The sequence below is a fragment of the Thamnophis sirtalis genome, unplaced genomic scaffold, assembly GCF_051295495.1.
Source record: "Thamnophis sirtalis isolate CommonGarterSnake01/CBP01778 unplaced genomic scaffold, rThaSir2_p1.2 scaffold_7, whole genome shotgun sequence".
NCBI classification, from domain to species: Eukaryota; Metazoa; Chordata; class Lepidosauria; order Squamata; family Natricidae; genus Thamnophis; species Thamnophis sirtalis.
In genome coordinates this window covers 95024650-95042104 of record NW_028261387.1, presented here as the reverse complement: position 1 = coordinate 95042104, position 17455 = coordinate 95024650, and the positions used below count along the sequence as shown (strand labels likewise).

The following is a 17455-nucleotide window of genomic DNA, read 5'->3' as shown; positions in this document are numbered from 1 at the left end:
CCCCTGCTCAAGCAGGAGACCCCATAATATATACCATTCAGGAGAAAAAAGCTGTCCGGCATCTCAGCTAGAACTGAAGAAGCTTCTTGGGATGAGAAGTGAAACGTTTTCAAAGGGGGAAAAAAAAATACAGAAGAAAGTCCAGTTGCCTTTTGACCAGGGGGGGGGGGGAAGGTGCCACGGGGGGGGCAGCCAGAGCGATGTCCACTCACATCGGCCACAGAATGCAGAATGCGCTCCTGCTCGTCTCTGGCTTTTTTAGTTAAGGTGTCCAGGAAGCGCCTGGCCAGATCTTCGGTGTCTTCCAACTCATCCTGGAGAAGGCAGAACAGCGGGAAAGGGGGGAGGGGTCTTTAAAGAAGGGTCCAAGGACCCCCACGCCCCCACCCCACCCCACCCTTGAGACTGGGGGCCTGGGAAGGACATCCCCCCCACCCCACCCGTGTCTTCCAATTCATCCTGGAGAAGGCAGAACAGCGGGAAGGGGAGGGGGGTCTTTAAAGAAGGGTCCAAGGACCCCCACGCCCCCACCCCACCCTTGAGACTGGGGGCCTGGGAAGGACATCCCCCCCACCCCACCCGTGTCTTCCAATTCATCCTGGAGAAGGCAGAACAGCGGGAAGGGGAGGGGGGTCTTTAAAGAAGGGTCCAAGGACCCCCACGCCCCCACCCCACCCTTGAGACTGGGGGCCTGGGAAGGACATCCCCCCCACCCCACCCGTGTCTTCCAATTCATCCTGGAGAAGGCAGAACAGCGGGAAGGGGAGGGGGGTCTTTAAAGAAGGGTCCAAGGACCCCCACGCCCCCACCCCACCCTTGAGACTGGGGGCCTGGGAAGGACATCCCCCCCACCCCACCCGTGTCTTCCAATTCATCCTGGAGAAGGCAGAACAGCGGGAAGGGGAGGGGGGTCTTTAAAGAAGGGTCCAAGGACCCCCACGCCCCCACCCCACCCTTGAGACTGGGGGCCTGGGAAGGACATCCCCCCCACCCCACCCGTGTCTTCCAATTCATCCTGGAGAAGGCAGAACAGCGGGAAGGGGAGGGGGGTCTTTAAAGAAGGGTCCAAGGACCCCACGCCCCCACCCCACCCTTGAGACTGGGGGCCTGGGAAGGACATCCCCCCCACCCCACCCGTGTCTTCCAATTCATCCTGGAGAAGGCAGAACAGCGGGAAGGGGAGGGGGGTCTTTAAAGAAGGGTCCAAGGACCCCCACGCCCCCAACCCACCCCACCCTTGAGACTGGCGGCCTGGGAAGGACATCCACCCCCACCCTCCCACCCACCTGCTGCTCCTCGTTCAGGTTCCGGATGGTGCGCAGAAGGGAGGCGATCTGGACGGCCTTCAGGGGATACTCCTTGTCCATGTAGGATCGCAGGACGTTGACCTCTTCCTGCATGGTATGTACCCGGGTGTCCACCCGTGTCAGCTCCTGGTTCAGTTCTGGAAGAGGAGAGAACCTCAATGGTCACTTTTTTTTAACTGGGAACAGGCGGGCGCTCATGAAAACACGGAGCTCTGATGCCCGCTCGCCAAAGGAAATAGCCACAGGGCTTGGACTTATAGGCTGCTTCACAGGGCTTCCCATACAGCCCGCTCCAAGCAGTTTACACAGGCAGCCTATTGAGAGAGAGAGAGAAAGAGAGAGAGAGAGAGAGAGAGAGAGAGGGAGGGAGGGAGGGAGAGAGAGAGAGGGAGGGAGAAGGTAGGTAAGTAGCTAGCTAGCTAGACAGACAGACAGACAATGTATCTATGCATCTATCTAGCAATCTATCTATAGTCATATAGATATATTATCTATAGATAGATAGATAGATAGATAGATAGATAGATAGATAGATAGATAGATAGATAGATAGATAGATAGATAGAAGATATGATAGGTAGATGAGATAAATAGACAGACAGACAGACATATTATCTTGTCACTCAATCAATCTACATAGATATGATAGATAATTGATAGATTTATAAATACATTATCTATTTACCTATCTACTCTCTCATCTCTCTCTAGATACAGATATAAATGATAGATAATAGATATTAAAGATATAATCTATCTATCTATCTATCTATCTATCTATCTATCTATCTATCTATCTATCTCTATCTATCTATCTATCTATCTATCTATCTATCTATCTATCTATCTATCTATCTATCTATCTATCTATCTATCTATCTCTATCTACCATACATAAATATAAATGATAATAGATATGATAGATAGATAATCTATCATATCTATTATCTATCATATCTATGTAGATAGATATAGATAAATAAGTAATATATCTATAATATCTATTATCTATCATTTATATCTGTATCTAGAGAGAGATGAGAGTAGATAGGTAAGTAGATAATGTTTTTATACATCTATCATATCTATTATCTATCATTTATATCTATGTAGATTGATTATGTCTGTCTATCTATTTATCTCATCTACCTATCATATCTATTATCTATCTATCTATCTATCTATCTATCTATCTATCTATCTATCTATCTATCTATCTATCAATCTATCTATCTATCTATCTATCTATCTATCTATCTACATAGATATGATAGAAGATAATAGATATGATAGATCTCTCTCTCTCTCTCTCTCTCTCTCTCTCTCTCTCTCTCTCTATCTATCGTACATAAATATAAATGATAATAGATATGATAGATAGATAGATAGATAGATAGATAGATAGATAGATAGATAGATAGATAGATAGATAGATACAGAGATAGATAGATAATCTAGATCTCTCTAAGCGGTTTACAGAGTCAGCCTCTTGCCCCCAACAATCTGGGTCTTCATTTTACCGACCTCGGAGGGAGGGAAGGCTGAGTCAACCTTGAGCCGGTCAGGATCGAACCCCTGGCAGGGAGCACTGAGTTAGCCTGCAGTGCTGCATTCCAGCCACTGTGCCACCATGGCTCTTATAATAACCATACACATCCATGCATGCACAGATACATATTTCCTATCAGCCCCGGAGCTCTCAGGGGCTGGGGGCTGCCGTTCCGCCGGTGGGGAGATTCATGACTTGGATGGCTGCAGTGCCACCGTTGTCTCCCTTCGGCCCTTCGGACCCGGCAGTGACTTTCACACGGAATGCACCAGCGCAGGCGTGGCAGTGAAACCCAGCCTGGCCGGCCATGTCACCTGAGCGTCTTGGGTATGTTGCACGCGTGTAGGAGAGGGCGGGGCACAGGAGAGCGAACCAGAGGAGGGTTTAAACGGTGGAGGGAAGTACGGAATTACAGGCTTGACTTTAATTCACTCGTCTTTTACATTGTGCTATTTGTTGGACGTACCGAAACAGGCTTGCAAAGATTACATTTACCAGGAACTACCTGCTTAGTCGACGTCGTGTGTGTGTGTGTTTGTGTGTGTGTATTTTGTGTTGCATTTTTGCTGACAAATAAACGAAGGGAGACTAGCATAGATCTATTTCAAGCTATTTAGCTCTCATCAGCTAGCCACACCCTCGCTGGGATTCGAACCTGGGCTGTTTTTACATGTTAGGCACTTATATTAACCTCTAAGCTACGAGTTCTCCTCTCCATACAAGCAGTAGGCACCCTCCCATATTTGGGCATACAGGGTGCTATAGCAGTTAGACTTATATTCCGCTTCATAGGGCTTTCAGCCCTCTCTAAGCGGTTTACAGAGTCAGCATATCGCCCCCCAATAACAATCCGGGTCCTCATTTCACCCACCTCGGAAGGAGGGAAGGCTGAGTCGACCTTGAGCCGGTGAGATTAGAACCGCCGAACTGCAGATAACAGTCAGCTGAAGTGGCCTGCAGTGCTGCACCCTAACCACTGCGCCACCTCGGCTCTTTGACAAAAGAAGAAAAAAAAAAACACTTAATCATTCCCTTGGCTCAGCTGATAAAGGAGGAGAGCTTGTGGCTTAGAGGCTAATGCAACTGCCTAACATGGAAAAACAGCTCAGGTTCGAATCCCAGCGAGGGTATGGCTAGCTGATGAGAGCTAAATAGCTTGAAATAGATCCATGCTAGTCTCCCTTCGTTTATTTATCAGCAAAAATGCAACGCAAAATGGTTTGTCTGCCCGGAAGACTCTTGGAGTGGGGCGAAAAGGGAAGCAGCATGTTCCCACCCATATTTGGACATACCAGGTGCTTTGACAAAAGAAAAAAACAACGCTTAAATCATTCCCCTGGCTCAGCTGATAAGGGAGGAGAGTATAGCATAGCAAAGCATAGCAGGTGCTTTGACATAGCACTTTATATATACACACATACATACACGCACACATATACATACATACAGACATGCATGCACGCGGCGCGCACAAATACACACACGGTGGGATTCAAATAATTTAACAACTGGTTCTCAGCCCTAAAGATTTCTTCCAACAACCAGTTCACCAAACTGCTGAGAAATGTAACAACTGGGTCTCTCGAAGTGGTGCGAACTGGCTAGATCCCACCACATACAGGGCGGGGCATAACCTTTTCCTAGGGGGTCACAGCAACACTTGTAATAACAACACAAATAATTCATACACCATTCGAAAGCCCATCAAAAACTGAGTTTATTGACACGATTTAATAGTCAGTATGACCACCATTAGCCCTTCGAACAGCATTCAAACGAGGTGGATAAGAACACAACAAATCTTCAAACAGTTCCGTTCGATTTTCAGGGCGGGGCATAACCTTTTCCTAGGGGGTCACAGCAACACTTGTAATAACAACACAAATAATTCTTACACCATTCGAAAGCCCATCAAAAACTGAGTTTATTGACACGATTTAATAGTCAGTATGACCACCATTAGCCCTTCGAACAGCATTCAAACGAGGTGGATAAGAACACAACAAATCTTCAAACAGTTCCGTTCGATTTTCCAGATTTTCCAGAGGGCGGGGCATAACCTTTTCCTAGGGGGTCACAGCAAGATCGACAGCAGTTTACAACTTCCGCGACACCTCATTTTAAAGCCCATAAAAAACTGAATTGAATGAGCTATTAAATGTTAAATTTGTTTCGGTTGAAACTTTGAGAATGAATTTGGAAACTGTGTTGAAAAATCTGGAAAATCGAACGGAACTGTTTGAAGATTTGTTGTGTTCTTATCCACCTCGTTTGAATGCTGTTCGAAGGGCTAATGGTGGTCATACTGACTATTAAATCGTGTCAATAAACTCAGTTTTTGATGGGCTTTCGAATGGTGTATGAATTATTTGTGTTGTTATTACAAGTGTTGCTGTGACCCCCTAGGAAAAGGTTATGCCCCGCCCTGTACATACACATAGACACATGCACACTGTCACAAGGCCTTGCCAGTTTCCAAGGGCCTGGAGTTTGACCAGGTGACTGTCTGCCACATGAATGAATGCATGAATGAATGAATGAATGAATGAATGAATGAATGAATGAATGAATGAATGAATGAATGAATGAATGAATGAATGTATGTTAGCAAGAACCAGTCAGGGCTCCCTTTTTTCAACGTGGCTGTCACTTTGAACCGTCGCTAAATGAATGGTTTTAAGTCAAGGGCTACCTATGCATCAAGAGGGGGTGCTTTGATAAGCAATCTGGCCACAAGGCCCTACTGCTTCCTTGGGGTGTGTGTGTGAAAATTGTGGAGCTCTCCTCTGCCCAGCCCCCCCCCAAGCCCCCGCCACTCCCAAGCGAGGAGGACAGGTGGGCACCACTTACTCGCCATTTTCTTCTCCACTCTCTTCTCCGCGGCGCTGAGGTCTGCTTTGGCGGCACCAATTTGGTTCTGATTGGAGTCTCGGAGAGTGGCGATGATCCGCTGTGGCATACGAAGTTAACAAAGAGTACGATTAGCCCAGTGGAACTGCTCACTGCTAGAAGTTGTGGGTGCCTGAAATCTCTGGAGGTTTCTAGGAAGAGACTCGACGGGCCACCTCTCTGGTCTCCTGCTTGAGCAAAGGGGTCAGACTAGAAGACCTCTGTTCGGGTCCCAAGCGTAGGATCGCTCTTCTCAGGCAGATAAAACTCCACGCAAAGAGGAAATCGTGCAAATTACGTTTATTCTCCAGGCACTGGCAAAAACAATCACTCGCGATTACGGCTGAGATTCTTCTGAGAGAGACACACCATAGTTTGACCCTATTATGGGCAGGGGAGAAGAGGGGCTTTCTTCCCCAAGAGGAGACGCTGAAGCTGGATTCCTTTGTTAGGATTCAAAATGACCGCTGGTCTGCACGATGCATTTACCCAGCATCAGAAATGTAATCCGGTGGCCAATCAACAAGGCAGATGTGAACATGGCTTGAAGACCACATTTCCCAGAAGGCAATTCTACATTACCTGGAAGGCCACCTCTTAAAGGGGCAGGATTCAACTCCTAAACTAACTTGAACAGTATTTAATTCCTAACCCAACTATACCATCGAATCAACACAACCTCCGCGGTACTGTAGGAAATTATCACCCAGCTATCACTCAGCCCTCTCCCAGAAAAAAATGAAATATCCTAGGAAATATTGAAAAGGCAGAATATTTCTCTGGATGTGAAAAGGATGAAACATGTTTTAAAAGACAGAATAGCTCCCTGTAGCTTCCTGCCCATCCCCACTTTGTCAATGGGCCATTAAGAAGGCCAAGCTAGTCCCTTTACATAATAAAGACTTCTCCACTTCAGCTCCAGAGGGGGATGGGATTAAAGCATGATAATATTGGCCCCAACTCGCCACATGGCATCTGAGAACTCAACCAAACCTGGACTCAAAGCCTAGAGAGTTGGCCCTGCATGGCCCCCCTGGGAGTCTGACAACTAATCAGAATTCAAGCTCAAGATCAAAGGCCAGAGGGGGAATAAAACCAGAGACTTTCAGCATCTCAGTCCTTCCTTCACTTCTTCTCCACCAACATTGAAGCACGTGGTCACCTTTTCTGTTCAGGACTCAAGCCACGTGGTCTTGTCCACCATTAAACCATCTTTCCAAGCAGCCTCCGTGTCTCCAGTGTCTTTTTCCCCACTTGGAACCGAACCCAGAAGGACGTTTCTTTCATCAGTCCCTTCCAAGTCTGTATTCCGTGGAAGACTCTACGCTGCCACTACTAAGAGGAGGAAGGGACCGGAGGCTAAAACACCCGAGGAAAAGATGCGGGCATTGGGTTTGGCCAATCAAGAGGAGAGAAGGGCAGTGATGGGGAACCTTTTTCTACAGGCGTGCCAAAATTGTGCATGCGCGGGCTATCTATCGCGTGCACGTACCCACCCACAATTCAATGTGCCCCGCCCACCTGTGCATGCGTGAGTGACCCCACGCCCTGTGCACATGTGCACGAGTAGTTTTCGCCCTCCCCAGGCAAAAGGGCCACCCCCAGCGCTCCGGAAGGCCGAAAATCAGGTGCCCAGTGCCGTGTGCACGTGAGCCGGAGCTGATGGCCTGCATTCCGGTAAATATGGCTCTGCGTGCGAACTGTGATTGAGCAGGGGGTTGGACTAGAAGACCTCTGAGGTCCCTTCCAAATCTATTATTCTATTCCATTCCATTTCTTTTTCTTTCTTTCTCTCTCTTTCCCTTCCTTCCTCTTTTCCTCCCTCCCTTTCTTCTTCTCTCTCTTTCCCTTCCTTCCTTCCCTTCTTTATTTTTTTCTTTTTCTCTTTCTTTTTCCCTTTCTTCCTTCTTTTTCTCCCTTCCTCCTTTCTTTCTTTCTCTCACTCCTTTCTTCCTTCCCTCCTTCTTTTTCTTTTTCTTCCTTCCATTCTTTTCTTTCTTCTTTCTCTCTCCCTTCCTTCATTCCTTCCCTTCTTTCTTCTTTCTTTTTCTTTCTTTCCCTTCCTTCCTTCTTTTTCTCCCTCCCTCCTTTCTTTCTCTCATTCTTTCCTTTCTTCCTTCCCTCCCTTTTTTCTTTCTCTATCCCTTCCTTTCTTCTCTTTCTTCTTTCTCTCTCTCTCTTTCCCTTCCTTCCTTCCTCTTTCCCTCCCTCCCTTTCTTTTTCTCTTTCCCTTCCGTCCCTTCTTTCTTTTTTCTTTCTTTCTCTTTCTTTCCCTTCCTTCCTTCTTTTTCTCCCTTCCTCCCTTCTTTCTTTCATTCTCTCTTTCTTTTCTTCCTTCCTTCCCTTTCTTTTTCTTTCTCTTTCTCTTCATTCCTTCCCTTTTTTCTTTCTTTCTTTCCTTCCTTCCTTCTTTTTCTCCCTCCCTCCTTTCGTTCTTTCTCTCACTCTTTCCTTTCTTTTCTTCCATCCCTCCCTTTTCTTTCTCTATCCCTTCCTTTCTTTCCTTCCTTCTTTCTCTCTCTCTTTTCCTTCCTTCCTTCCTCCCTTCCTTCCTCCCTCCCTCCCTCCCTCCCTCCCTCCCTCCCTCCCTCCCTCCCTCCCTCCCTTCCTTCCTTCCTTCCTTTCAGAACAACAGAGTTGTAAGGGACCTTCCAGTCCAACCTCTGCTCAAGCAGGAGACCCCAGACCATTTCAGACAAACGGCTGCCTTTCCTCAATAAACAAACTCTCCGGGTGTCCCTTGCTCTGCGGGGGGGGGGGGAAGGCCCCCACCAGCCTCCCTGGGCCCCAACTGGCCCTCCCCAGGCAGCCTCACCCCAAACATGTCGTACTGCTGCAGGAGGGTCCTGGCCTGGTAGGCCGAATTGGCTTCCGCCTCCTGGATGGTCTCCATCAGGTCCGTGTTCTTCTCCAGGAGCACCAAGGAATGGCGCTTCAGCTCCTCCAGGCTGGCCATCTTGCTCTTCGAGAGCCTCTACGGGGGTTCCGGGAAGGAAGGGAAAGGGGGAAAAGGGGTGGGTGGGTGTTTGTGTCTCCACCTCGGCTTCTCCCATTCCCCGTGAGGAATTCTGGGAATGGAAATGCAGCCGCCTTGAAGTTGTCTCGGCTAAGGAATCCTGGATGACAAACGAGGTCCAGTCCATCCAAGGAGACCCCCCAAGTCCTAGAATGGTCAATTCCCACCTAGCTTCCTCCCTTCCTTCCTCCCTCCCTCCCTTCCTTCCTTCCTTCCCCCTACTTTCTTCCCTTCCTGTCTCCTCCCTCCTTCCTTCCTTCTTCCTCCCCTCCCCCTTTCTTTCTTTCTTTCTTTCTTTCTTTCCATCCTCCTTTCTTTCCTCCTCCCTCCCTCCCTTTCTTTCCTTCCTCCTTAAAAGATCAACCTTCCTACCTAGCTTCTTCCTGCCTTCCTTCTCTCCTCCTCCCCCTTCCCCTTTCTTTCTTTCCTTTCTTCCTTCTTCCCTCCTTTCTCCCTCCTCACTCCTCCTTTCCTTCCTTTCTTCCTCCCTCCCTTCCCCTTTCCTTCCCATGTTCCTGTTTCCTCCCTCCCTTCCCCTTCCCTCCTCCTTCCTTGCTTCTCCCCTCCCCCCTCCCTTCTTTCCTTCCTTCCTCTTTTCTCTCCTCCTCCCTCCTTTTCTTTCCTTCAAGATCAGACTTCCAACCAAGCTTCCTTCTTCCATCTCTCTTCCTTTCCCCCTTCCCCTTTCTTTCCTCCCTCCCTCCCTCCTTCCCACCACATTCCTTCCTTCCTTGATCAATATCCTTTCCTTCCTTTCCTCCTCTCCTTCCATCTTTCCTTCCTTCCATCTTTCTTTCCTTCTCTCCTCTTCCCTTCCTCTCTTCTTTCTTTCCTTCCTTCCTCTTTTCTCTTCTCCTTCCTCTTTTTCTTTCCTTCAAGATCAGACTTCCAACCAAGCTTCCTTCTTCCCTCTCTCTTCCTTTCCCCCTTCCCCTTTCTTTCCTCCCTCCTTCCCTTCCTCCCTCCCTCCTTCCTTCCTTCATCAATATCTTCCTTCCTTTCCTCCCATTTTTCTTCCTTTCTTCCATCCTTCCCTCCTCCTCCCTTTCCTTCATTCCTTCATTAATATCTTCCTTCCTATCCTCCTCTCCTTCCTTCCCTCTTTCCTTCCTTCTCTCCTCCTCCCAGTCCCCTTTCTTCCCTCCCTCCCTCCTTCTTTCCCTTCCCTTCCTTCCTCCCTCAAGACCAACTTTCCTTTTCTCCTTCATTCCTGCCTCCCTCCCTTCCTTTCCTCTCTTTCTCCACCTGCCAACCTCAGCCAAGAGGGTCTGAGGGGGGCTTAACCCTTCTGAACTCCCTCTTTCTCCAGGTGTTTCTCCATCTGCCCTTCCGTTTCAGAACGGAATAAGGGGGTCTGAAACTCCAGGGGGACCCCAAGGGGAAACCTGGGCTCCCAGCCAGGAAACGGGGAAGGGGCCCGAGGGAGACACCCCCAGCCCCGCTTCCAGGGCCCCTTTTCCTTCCGGTACCTGGAGGATTTTGACGTTGGCCTTGGTCATTTCTTCGGTGAGGGCCTGGTGCCAGCCGACCTTGTGCCTCATGGAGGGAGAAGCCTTCAAGGCGATGCTCCGGACCCTGCGCTCCTCTGGGAAGAGAAGAGAAGAGGAGTGGGGGGAGCTGCTGCTCGGAGGAGAGACGGAGGCCCCACGGGATCCCCCCGGCCCAAAACTCTCGGAGGGCAAAAGTTTTCTCTACTGAGGAAGGCGCCGGGCTAGGAGACAGGAGGTGGGGAGTTCTAGTCCTGCCTGAGGTCCAATCCTCAGGAGATTGTGAGATAGTTTTTCTGTCTATCTGTCTCTTCTTTTCTCCTTCCTTCCTTCCTTCTTTCCTTTTCTCTTTCCTTTTCTTTCTTCCTTCCCTCCTTCCTCCATCTTTCTTTTCTTTCCTTCCTTCATGTTTTTCTTCCTTTTTCCTTCATCTTCCTTCCCTCCCTTCTCTTCCTTTCTCTTTCCTTTCTTTCATTCTTCTTTCCTTTCCTCCCTCTTTTTTCTCTTCCTTTCTCTTTCCTTTCTTTCCTTCCTTTCATTATTCTTTCCTTCCTTCCTTCCTTTCCTCCCTTTTCTCTTCCTTCCTTCTTTCCTTTTCTTTCTTCCTTCCCTCCTTCCTCCATCTTTTCTTTCCTTCATGTTTTTCTTGCTTTTTCCTTCATCTTCCTTCCTTCCTCTTCCCTCCCTTCTCTTCCTTTCTCTTTCCCTTCTTTCATTCTTCTTTCCTTTCCTCCCTTTTTTCTCTTCCTTTCTCTTTCCTTTCTTTCTTCCCTTCCTTCCTTTCATTATTCTTTCCTTCCTTCCTTTCCTTCCTTCTTTCTTTTCCTTCCTTACTTTCTTCCTTTCTCCCTCATCCCTCCCTCCCTTCTCTTCCTTTCTCTTTCCTTTCTTTCCTTCCTTTCATTATTCTTTCCTTCCTTCCCTCCCTCCTTTCTCTTTCTTCCTTCTTTCTTTTCCTTTCTTCCTTTTCCCTCCCTCCCTTCTCTTCCTTTCTCTTTCCTTTCTTTCCTTCCTTCTTTTCATTATTCTTTCTTTCCTTCCTTTTTCCCCTCTTTTCTCTCTTCCTTCTTTCTTTTCCTTCCTTACTTTCTTCCTTTCTCCCTCATCCCTCCCTCCCTTCTCTTCCTTTCTCTCTCCTTTCTTTCATTCTTCTTTCCTTTCCTCCCTCTTTTTTCTCTTCCTTTCTCTTTCCTTTCTTTCTTTCCTTCCTTTCATTATTCTTTCCTTCCTTCCTTTCCTCCCTTTTCTCTTCCTTCCTTCTTTCCTTTTCTTTCTTCCTTCCCTCCTTCCTCCATCTTTTCTTTCCTTCCTTCATGTTTTTCTTGCTTTTTCCTTCATCTTCCTTCCTTCCTCTTCCCTCCCTTCTCTTCCTTTCTCTTTCCCTTCTTTCATTCTTCTTTCCTTTCCTCCCTTTTTTCTCTTCCTTTCTTTCCTTTCTTTCTTCCCTTCCTTCCTTTCATTATTCTTTCCTTCCTTCCTTTCTTTTCTTTCCTTACTTTCTTCCTTTCTCCCTCGTCCCTCCCTCCCTTCTCTTCCTTTCTCTTTCCTTTCTTTCCTTCCTTTCATTATTCTTTCCTTCCTTCCCTCCCTCCTTTCTCTTTCTTCCTTCTTTCTTTTCCTTTCTTCCTTTTCCCTCCCTCCCTTCTCTTCCTTTCTCTTTCCTTTCTTTCCTTTCTTCTTTTCATTATTCTTTCTTTCCTTCCTTTTTTCCCTCTTTTCTCTCTCTTCCTTCTTTCTTTTCCTTCCCTACTTCCTTTCTCTCTCTTCCCTCCCTCCCTTCTCTTCCTTTCTCTTTCCTTTCTTTCCTTCCTTTCATTATTCTTTCCTTCCTTCCCTCCTCTCTTTCTTCCTTCTTTCTTTTCCTTTCTTCCTTTTCCCTCGCTCCCTTCTCTTCCTTTCTCTTTCCTTTCTTTCCTTCCTTCCTTTCATTATTCTTTCTTTCCTTCCTTTCTCCCTCTTTTCTCTCTCTTCCTTCTTTCTTTTCCTTCCTTACTTTCTTCCTTTCTCCCTCTTCCCTCCCTCCTCTTCCTTTTCCCTTGAAGAGCATCGGCGGCTTCAGCTAGTGCAGAACGCAGCCGCGAGTGATCGCGGGTGTACCTCGATTCACCCGCATAACACCCATCCTCCGCGAGCTGCGCTGGCTGCCTGTCGATCTCCGGATGCGCTTCAAGGTGCTATTAATCACCCATAAAGCCCTACATGGCAGTGGATCTGGATACTTGAGAGACCGCCTTCTGCCAATTACCTCCCTGCGACCGATAAGATCCCATAGACTAGGCCTCCTCCGTATCCCATCGGCCAGCCAGTGTCGGCTGGCAACCACAAGGAGGAGGGCCTTCTCAGCAGTAGCCCCGGCCCTTTGGAACGAGCTCCCCGTGGAGATTCGTACCCTCTCCACCGTCCAAGCCTTCCGCATAGCCTTGAAGAACTGGCTCGCCCGTCAGGCCTGGGGATAAGGATAGTTACCCCTCCCGAATGATGAATGTATGTTGCCTACTATTTTATTATGTCTTCTATCTTGATGTTTGTGTTCCCCCCTTCCCAGTTTTATGTGAGCCGCCCTGAGTCCCCTCAGGGAAAAGGGTGGCCTACAAATTCTAATAAAACTACAAAAACTACAACTTTCTCTTTCCTTTCTTTCTTTCCTTCCTTTCATTATCCTTTCCTTCCTTCCCTCCTTTCTCTTCCTCCCTTCTTTCTTTTCCTTTCTTCCTTTTCCCTCGCTCCCTTCTCTTCCTTTCTCTTTCTTTCTTTCCTTCCTTTCTTCCCTCTTTTCTCTCCCTCTCTCTTCTTCCTTCTTTCTTTTCCTTCCTTACTTTCTTCCTCTTCCCTCCCTCCATCCCTTCTCTCGCAGGTATCCTGGGCTTAAAGCCATGGAGCGCTTTAAAGGGTACCTTGAATCTTGGATTGGGTCTTCTGCAGGGATTTCTTTTCCTCCTTCTTCATCCCTGAAGATACGGGGAGTGGCAGGAGCAATCTGATTTTGGGCCTTTTGGGCACTTCTTCCCTTTCCCATTGGCTGTAATCCTAAATTTGCCCCCCCGGGTGGGGGGGGATGGGGGGGGAATACAAGCAATGCATTTTCATTAAAACAATGAGACATACACACATACATACATACATAGATTTTCCCAGTGTCTTTGGGAATGAACGGAAGCCTGAAAGCCCTCGATAGCAATAGCAATAGCAATAGCAGTTAGACTTATATACCGCTTCATAGGGCTTTCAGCCCTCTCTAAGCGGTTTACAGAGTCAGCCTCTTGCCCCCAACAACAATCCGGGTCCTCGTTTTACCCACCTCGGAAGGATGGAAGGCTGAGTCAACCCTGAGCCGGTGAGATTTGAACAGCCGAACTGCAGAACTGCAGTCAGCTGAAGTAGCCTGCAGTGCTGCATTTAACCACTGCGCCACCTCGGCTCTTCGACGAAGCCCAAAATTTCTGTCGCTAAGTGAGACGTGAGCAAAAGTGAACTGCGCTCCATTTTACGCTCTTTCTTGTGACGTTCGTTAAGTGAAGCACAGCAGTTGTTCAGTTAGGAGCACGATTGTTAACTGCGGAGTGGTGCAGAATGCAGCACTGCAGGCCACCTGGCTGTCCCGGCAGGCCTGGGGCTGATGAGTTCCCAACCCCACTCATTGAATGGTTGTGGCTGTTGATGAGTTTTTAATTTGTTTTTGTATTGTTTTGTCTTCTTGGTTTTTTGTGCTCCCCCTTTCCCTATTTGGTTTGTTAGCCGCCCTGAGTCCCCTCGGGGAATAGGGCGGCATACAAGTTTAATCAAATCAAATCAATACTTCTGCTGATCACTTCTGCCTGCAATTTGGCAGTTCGAATCTCACCAGGCTCAAGGTTGACTTCATCCTTCCGTCCTTCCGAGGTGCGTAAAATGAGGACCCAGGTTGTTGGGGGGGGCAAATATGCTGACTCTGTAAACCGCTTAGAGAGGGTGGTAATAGCAATAGCAATAGCAGTTAGACTTATATACCGCTTCATAGGGCTTTCAGCCCTCGCTAAGCGGTTTACAGAGTCAGCATATCGCCCCCAACAACAATCCGGGTCCTCATTTGACCCACCTCGGAAGGATGGAAGGCTGAGGCAACCCTGAGCCGGTGGGATTTGAACAGCCAAACTGCAGAACTGCAGTCAGCTGAAGTAGCCTGCAGTACTGCACTCTAACCACTGCGCCACCTCGGCTCCACATAAACACTGTGAAGCGGTATATAAGTCTAAGGGCTATTGCTATTGCTAACATCATCAGTGTCAGTGCTGATGCTGTGATAGGTAATTAGAGTTGATCGGTGCTAAGTTGCTAGCCCTGATGATGTTACCTAGTTTGGCTAATGAAACGTCTGAAATTAAACAATCAAGAAGGGAATGTGGTTTGTGGAGAGGAGGAGGAGGAGGAGGACTGTGGTGTCCTTGATGCTTTCTTGCAGCCGGCATTTGATTACCCAATCCAGTAACGCTGATGATGTTACCTAGTTGGGCTATGAAATGTCTGCAAGAAAACAACCAAGCTCAGAGAGCGCCAAGGATCACCCATACTTCCACCTGTTCTGACCCCCCTCCTCCGTCCAGTAACGAATGCCGAGACAAGCTTAACTGGAATGTACTTTAATAGCAAGACACCAAAACCTCGGTGGCTGAAAGCCAAGCATAACAAACAGATAAGGACCTTGGCAGCAACTCAAGACAAGCTTTGGCAGCAATCCAGCCTGCCAAGCTAGTTACAAAAGTTCTCCAACTTTTAGTCAATGCATTGACTTCTGCAAGAGGGGCGTGTGCACAAGCAGTCCTTTTTATAGTCTGGAGAGGAGCCTAATGACCACCAGCTGAGTGCAATCACCTCCTGTACTTGCGCAACTGTTCCTGACGCCTATTAGCTCTTCGGTGCCGGGCATCCAGGAACAACTCACTGCTGGCGTCCAGATCACTCTCCCTTGTCTCCTCCCCACTGGTCCAAGGCTCAGGCACCTCCTGGTAGCCAACCAGCCTCTCCGCGCCCTGCTCGGAGTCGGAACCCTGACCAGGGTCCTCCACATCCTCCAGAGCCGACTCAGAGGGCCCCTCACTGTCGGAGTCTGGTGGCAGCTCCAACGGCTCCTGCTGGGCCACAATACTCACCTATTATATCTCCGAGAAATATCTGCTTAAAATAATCTTGTCCTGCACCCACCTATCAGCATAGCATGGAAATACTATTCAGTTTGACCCGGAGAGCCAGTTCCCTCCAGCAATCTCCTGCTTAAATCTACCTATTTCTTTTTATGTAATGATAACAATATGGATTCGCGCAGAGCCGTCCCATTTTATTTACCTGGGTCAGTATACAAGAATACAAAAAGTGTGATTCACGTCTTTTAAACCACGCTGCTTCCTTTTGCAAAATAGACTATTTCCCCCCTCTTGGGGCAACTCACCGTTTGGTTCAAGGAACTGATAAAACTCTTGGGTAACAAACTTGGATGCTTGGACCACATTTTTTTCAGCCAGGGAAAAGCTATGTACAAGAAGAAATGTCAGCACCTGGGGGGAAAATTTTTTATAATTAATTAATTAAAATAAATAAATATTGCTCTAGTATAGCTTATTGTACAAAATAAATACAATGAAATTGGTTTAATTTAATTTAATCTATGTGTGTGTGTGTGTGTGTATGTGTATTCCAGCATAACTCTGGAACACCTCGAGCAATTTCAAGCAAACTTGTTACACAGATGACTTACTCTCTGGAGAAAAATACTGTAGGGGGGTAAGTCACCCCTAAAACCCCTCGGGGTGTGTGTTCTGTCAGGATACAGCCTGTTGTGCCTTAAAACGGCTTCTACCGTACTGCCATAAAATGGATTCTACTGTACAGCACTGTGGAGTTGCCATGGTAACGGCTTCAGAGTACTCCACACGGGGGCGGGGGGCTCCCTCTGGTAAGGGAGGAAAATCCAACATTAAAAATTACATTACATATTCTGGTTTTTTTTTAATGTAAATGTGTTTTTATTTTCCATTTCCATTTTCGTACAGTCACATATATACTGTGCAGAACCGGGGCCTTATAACTTTAAACAATAAACACAGCCATTCCTCTTGTCAATAATACCCCCCAAAATAGAAACCCAATGTACCTCTTCGACCCTCCATACACCCTTTCTTTCGCCCCCCTCCAACTTTCCATCTTCCCTCCATCAGATATTCTGTTGTTGATAAATAATTTTAATAAGGAAGTAATCAAAAATTGGTATATATATATGAAGTGAGTATTTAGAATACCTTGTTGAAAAATGAAGGAGTAACATCTTTGTTTGAATGTATGACATACAAGGACAATAATGAAGATAAACATACTCGATAGATGATTGGTGGGATTATACATAATTGAAAATAGTGATATACAAATATAAATAGTGGGTAATTTTTTTTTATACTGCAAAAATATTCAGAATGGGGTAAGTGATTATATAAAGGTATACTGTTATTAAACAGACAATCAAGAATGTAAGGGAATTAGGTTTATTGGGAAAAAATATTCATTGCAATTGAATATACGTTGTATAATGAAAGTGGGGTATTTAGTTATATTAGATGGAAAATATGTGTTTGCGTATGTAATTGAGAATATGGGTGCAAAAACACTTCTAACCAAACGACATGCTGTATGTAATGGATGAGAATTTTTTTTTTTATGTTTTCTTTTTTATGTTTAAAAAGAAAAGAAAAAAATTTAAAAAAAATTACGTTTGGTGCTGACATTATGGTCAAATCTTGCAAAATGTCTTGTCTCTGTAAAACGAAACAATTTTGTTCCAGAGGAAAAATTATAGAGATTTGAAATAACATTTTTGGGGGGAATGGGTGGGAGATCCTGAGGACCTCAAACCATTATTTTATTACCTTAATATTGTTGGTGGTGGAATATTTACAGGCTGCCCCACTTTTGACTGCTTCAGAGAGGCTTCCAACAATATAGCAAATTAAGTGCCTTCTTAGCTTTTGTAAGCCACTCACTTTTTCCTGTTTGTGTGTGTCTGTGTGTCTGTGTGTGTGTGTTGGATATTGTAAGCTGCCCAAAGGCATGTCTCATTAAAATGAATTAATTTAAAACCAATGGCATTAAATTTAAATGTAAGAAACCCTTGGAAAGGAGGAAGAGAAATAAAATAATAATAATAATAACAATAAAATACAAAATAAAAATTATATATATATAT

General features: G+C 46.5%; 1 protein-coding gene across 1 annotated transcript in view; it reads right to left on the bottom strand.

Annotated features, from left to right (window-relative positions):
* CUNH20orf96 (chromosome unknown C20orf96 homolog) overlaps positions 1–17455 on the bottom strand; it is a 117135-nt gene that overhangs the window by 98814 nt on the left and 866 nt on the right. The window contains exons 2-8 of the mRNA XM_087720658.1: positions 15671–15776; positions 13143–13275; positions 10231–10346; positions 8561–8719; positions 5707–5806; positions 1287–1444; positions 213–314 (exon numbers count right to left, since the gene is read on the bottom strand). Of these exons, the coding sequence (XP_087576784.1) occupies positions 213–314; positions 1287–1444; positions 5707–5806; positions 8561–8719; positions 10231–10346; positions 13143–13275; positions 15671–15730 (828 nt within the window). The 5' untranslated portion in view covers positions 15731–15776. The remainder of the gene's footprint in view (positions 1–212; positions 315–1286; positions 1445–5706; positions 5807–8560; positions 8720–10230; positions 10347–13142; positions 13276–15670; positions 15777–17455) is intronic.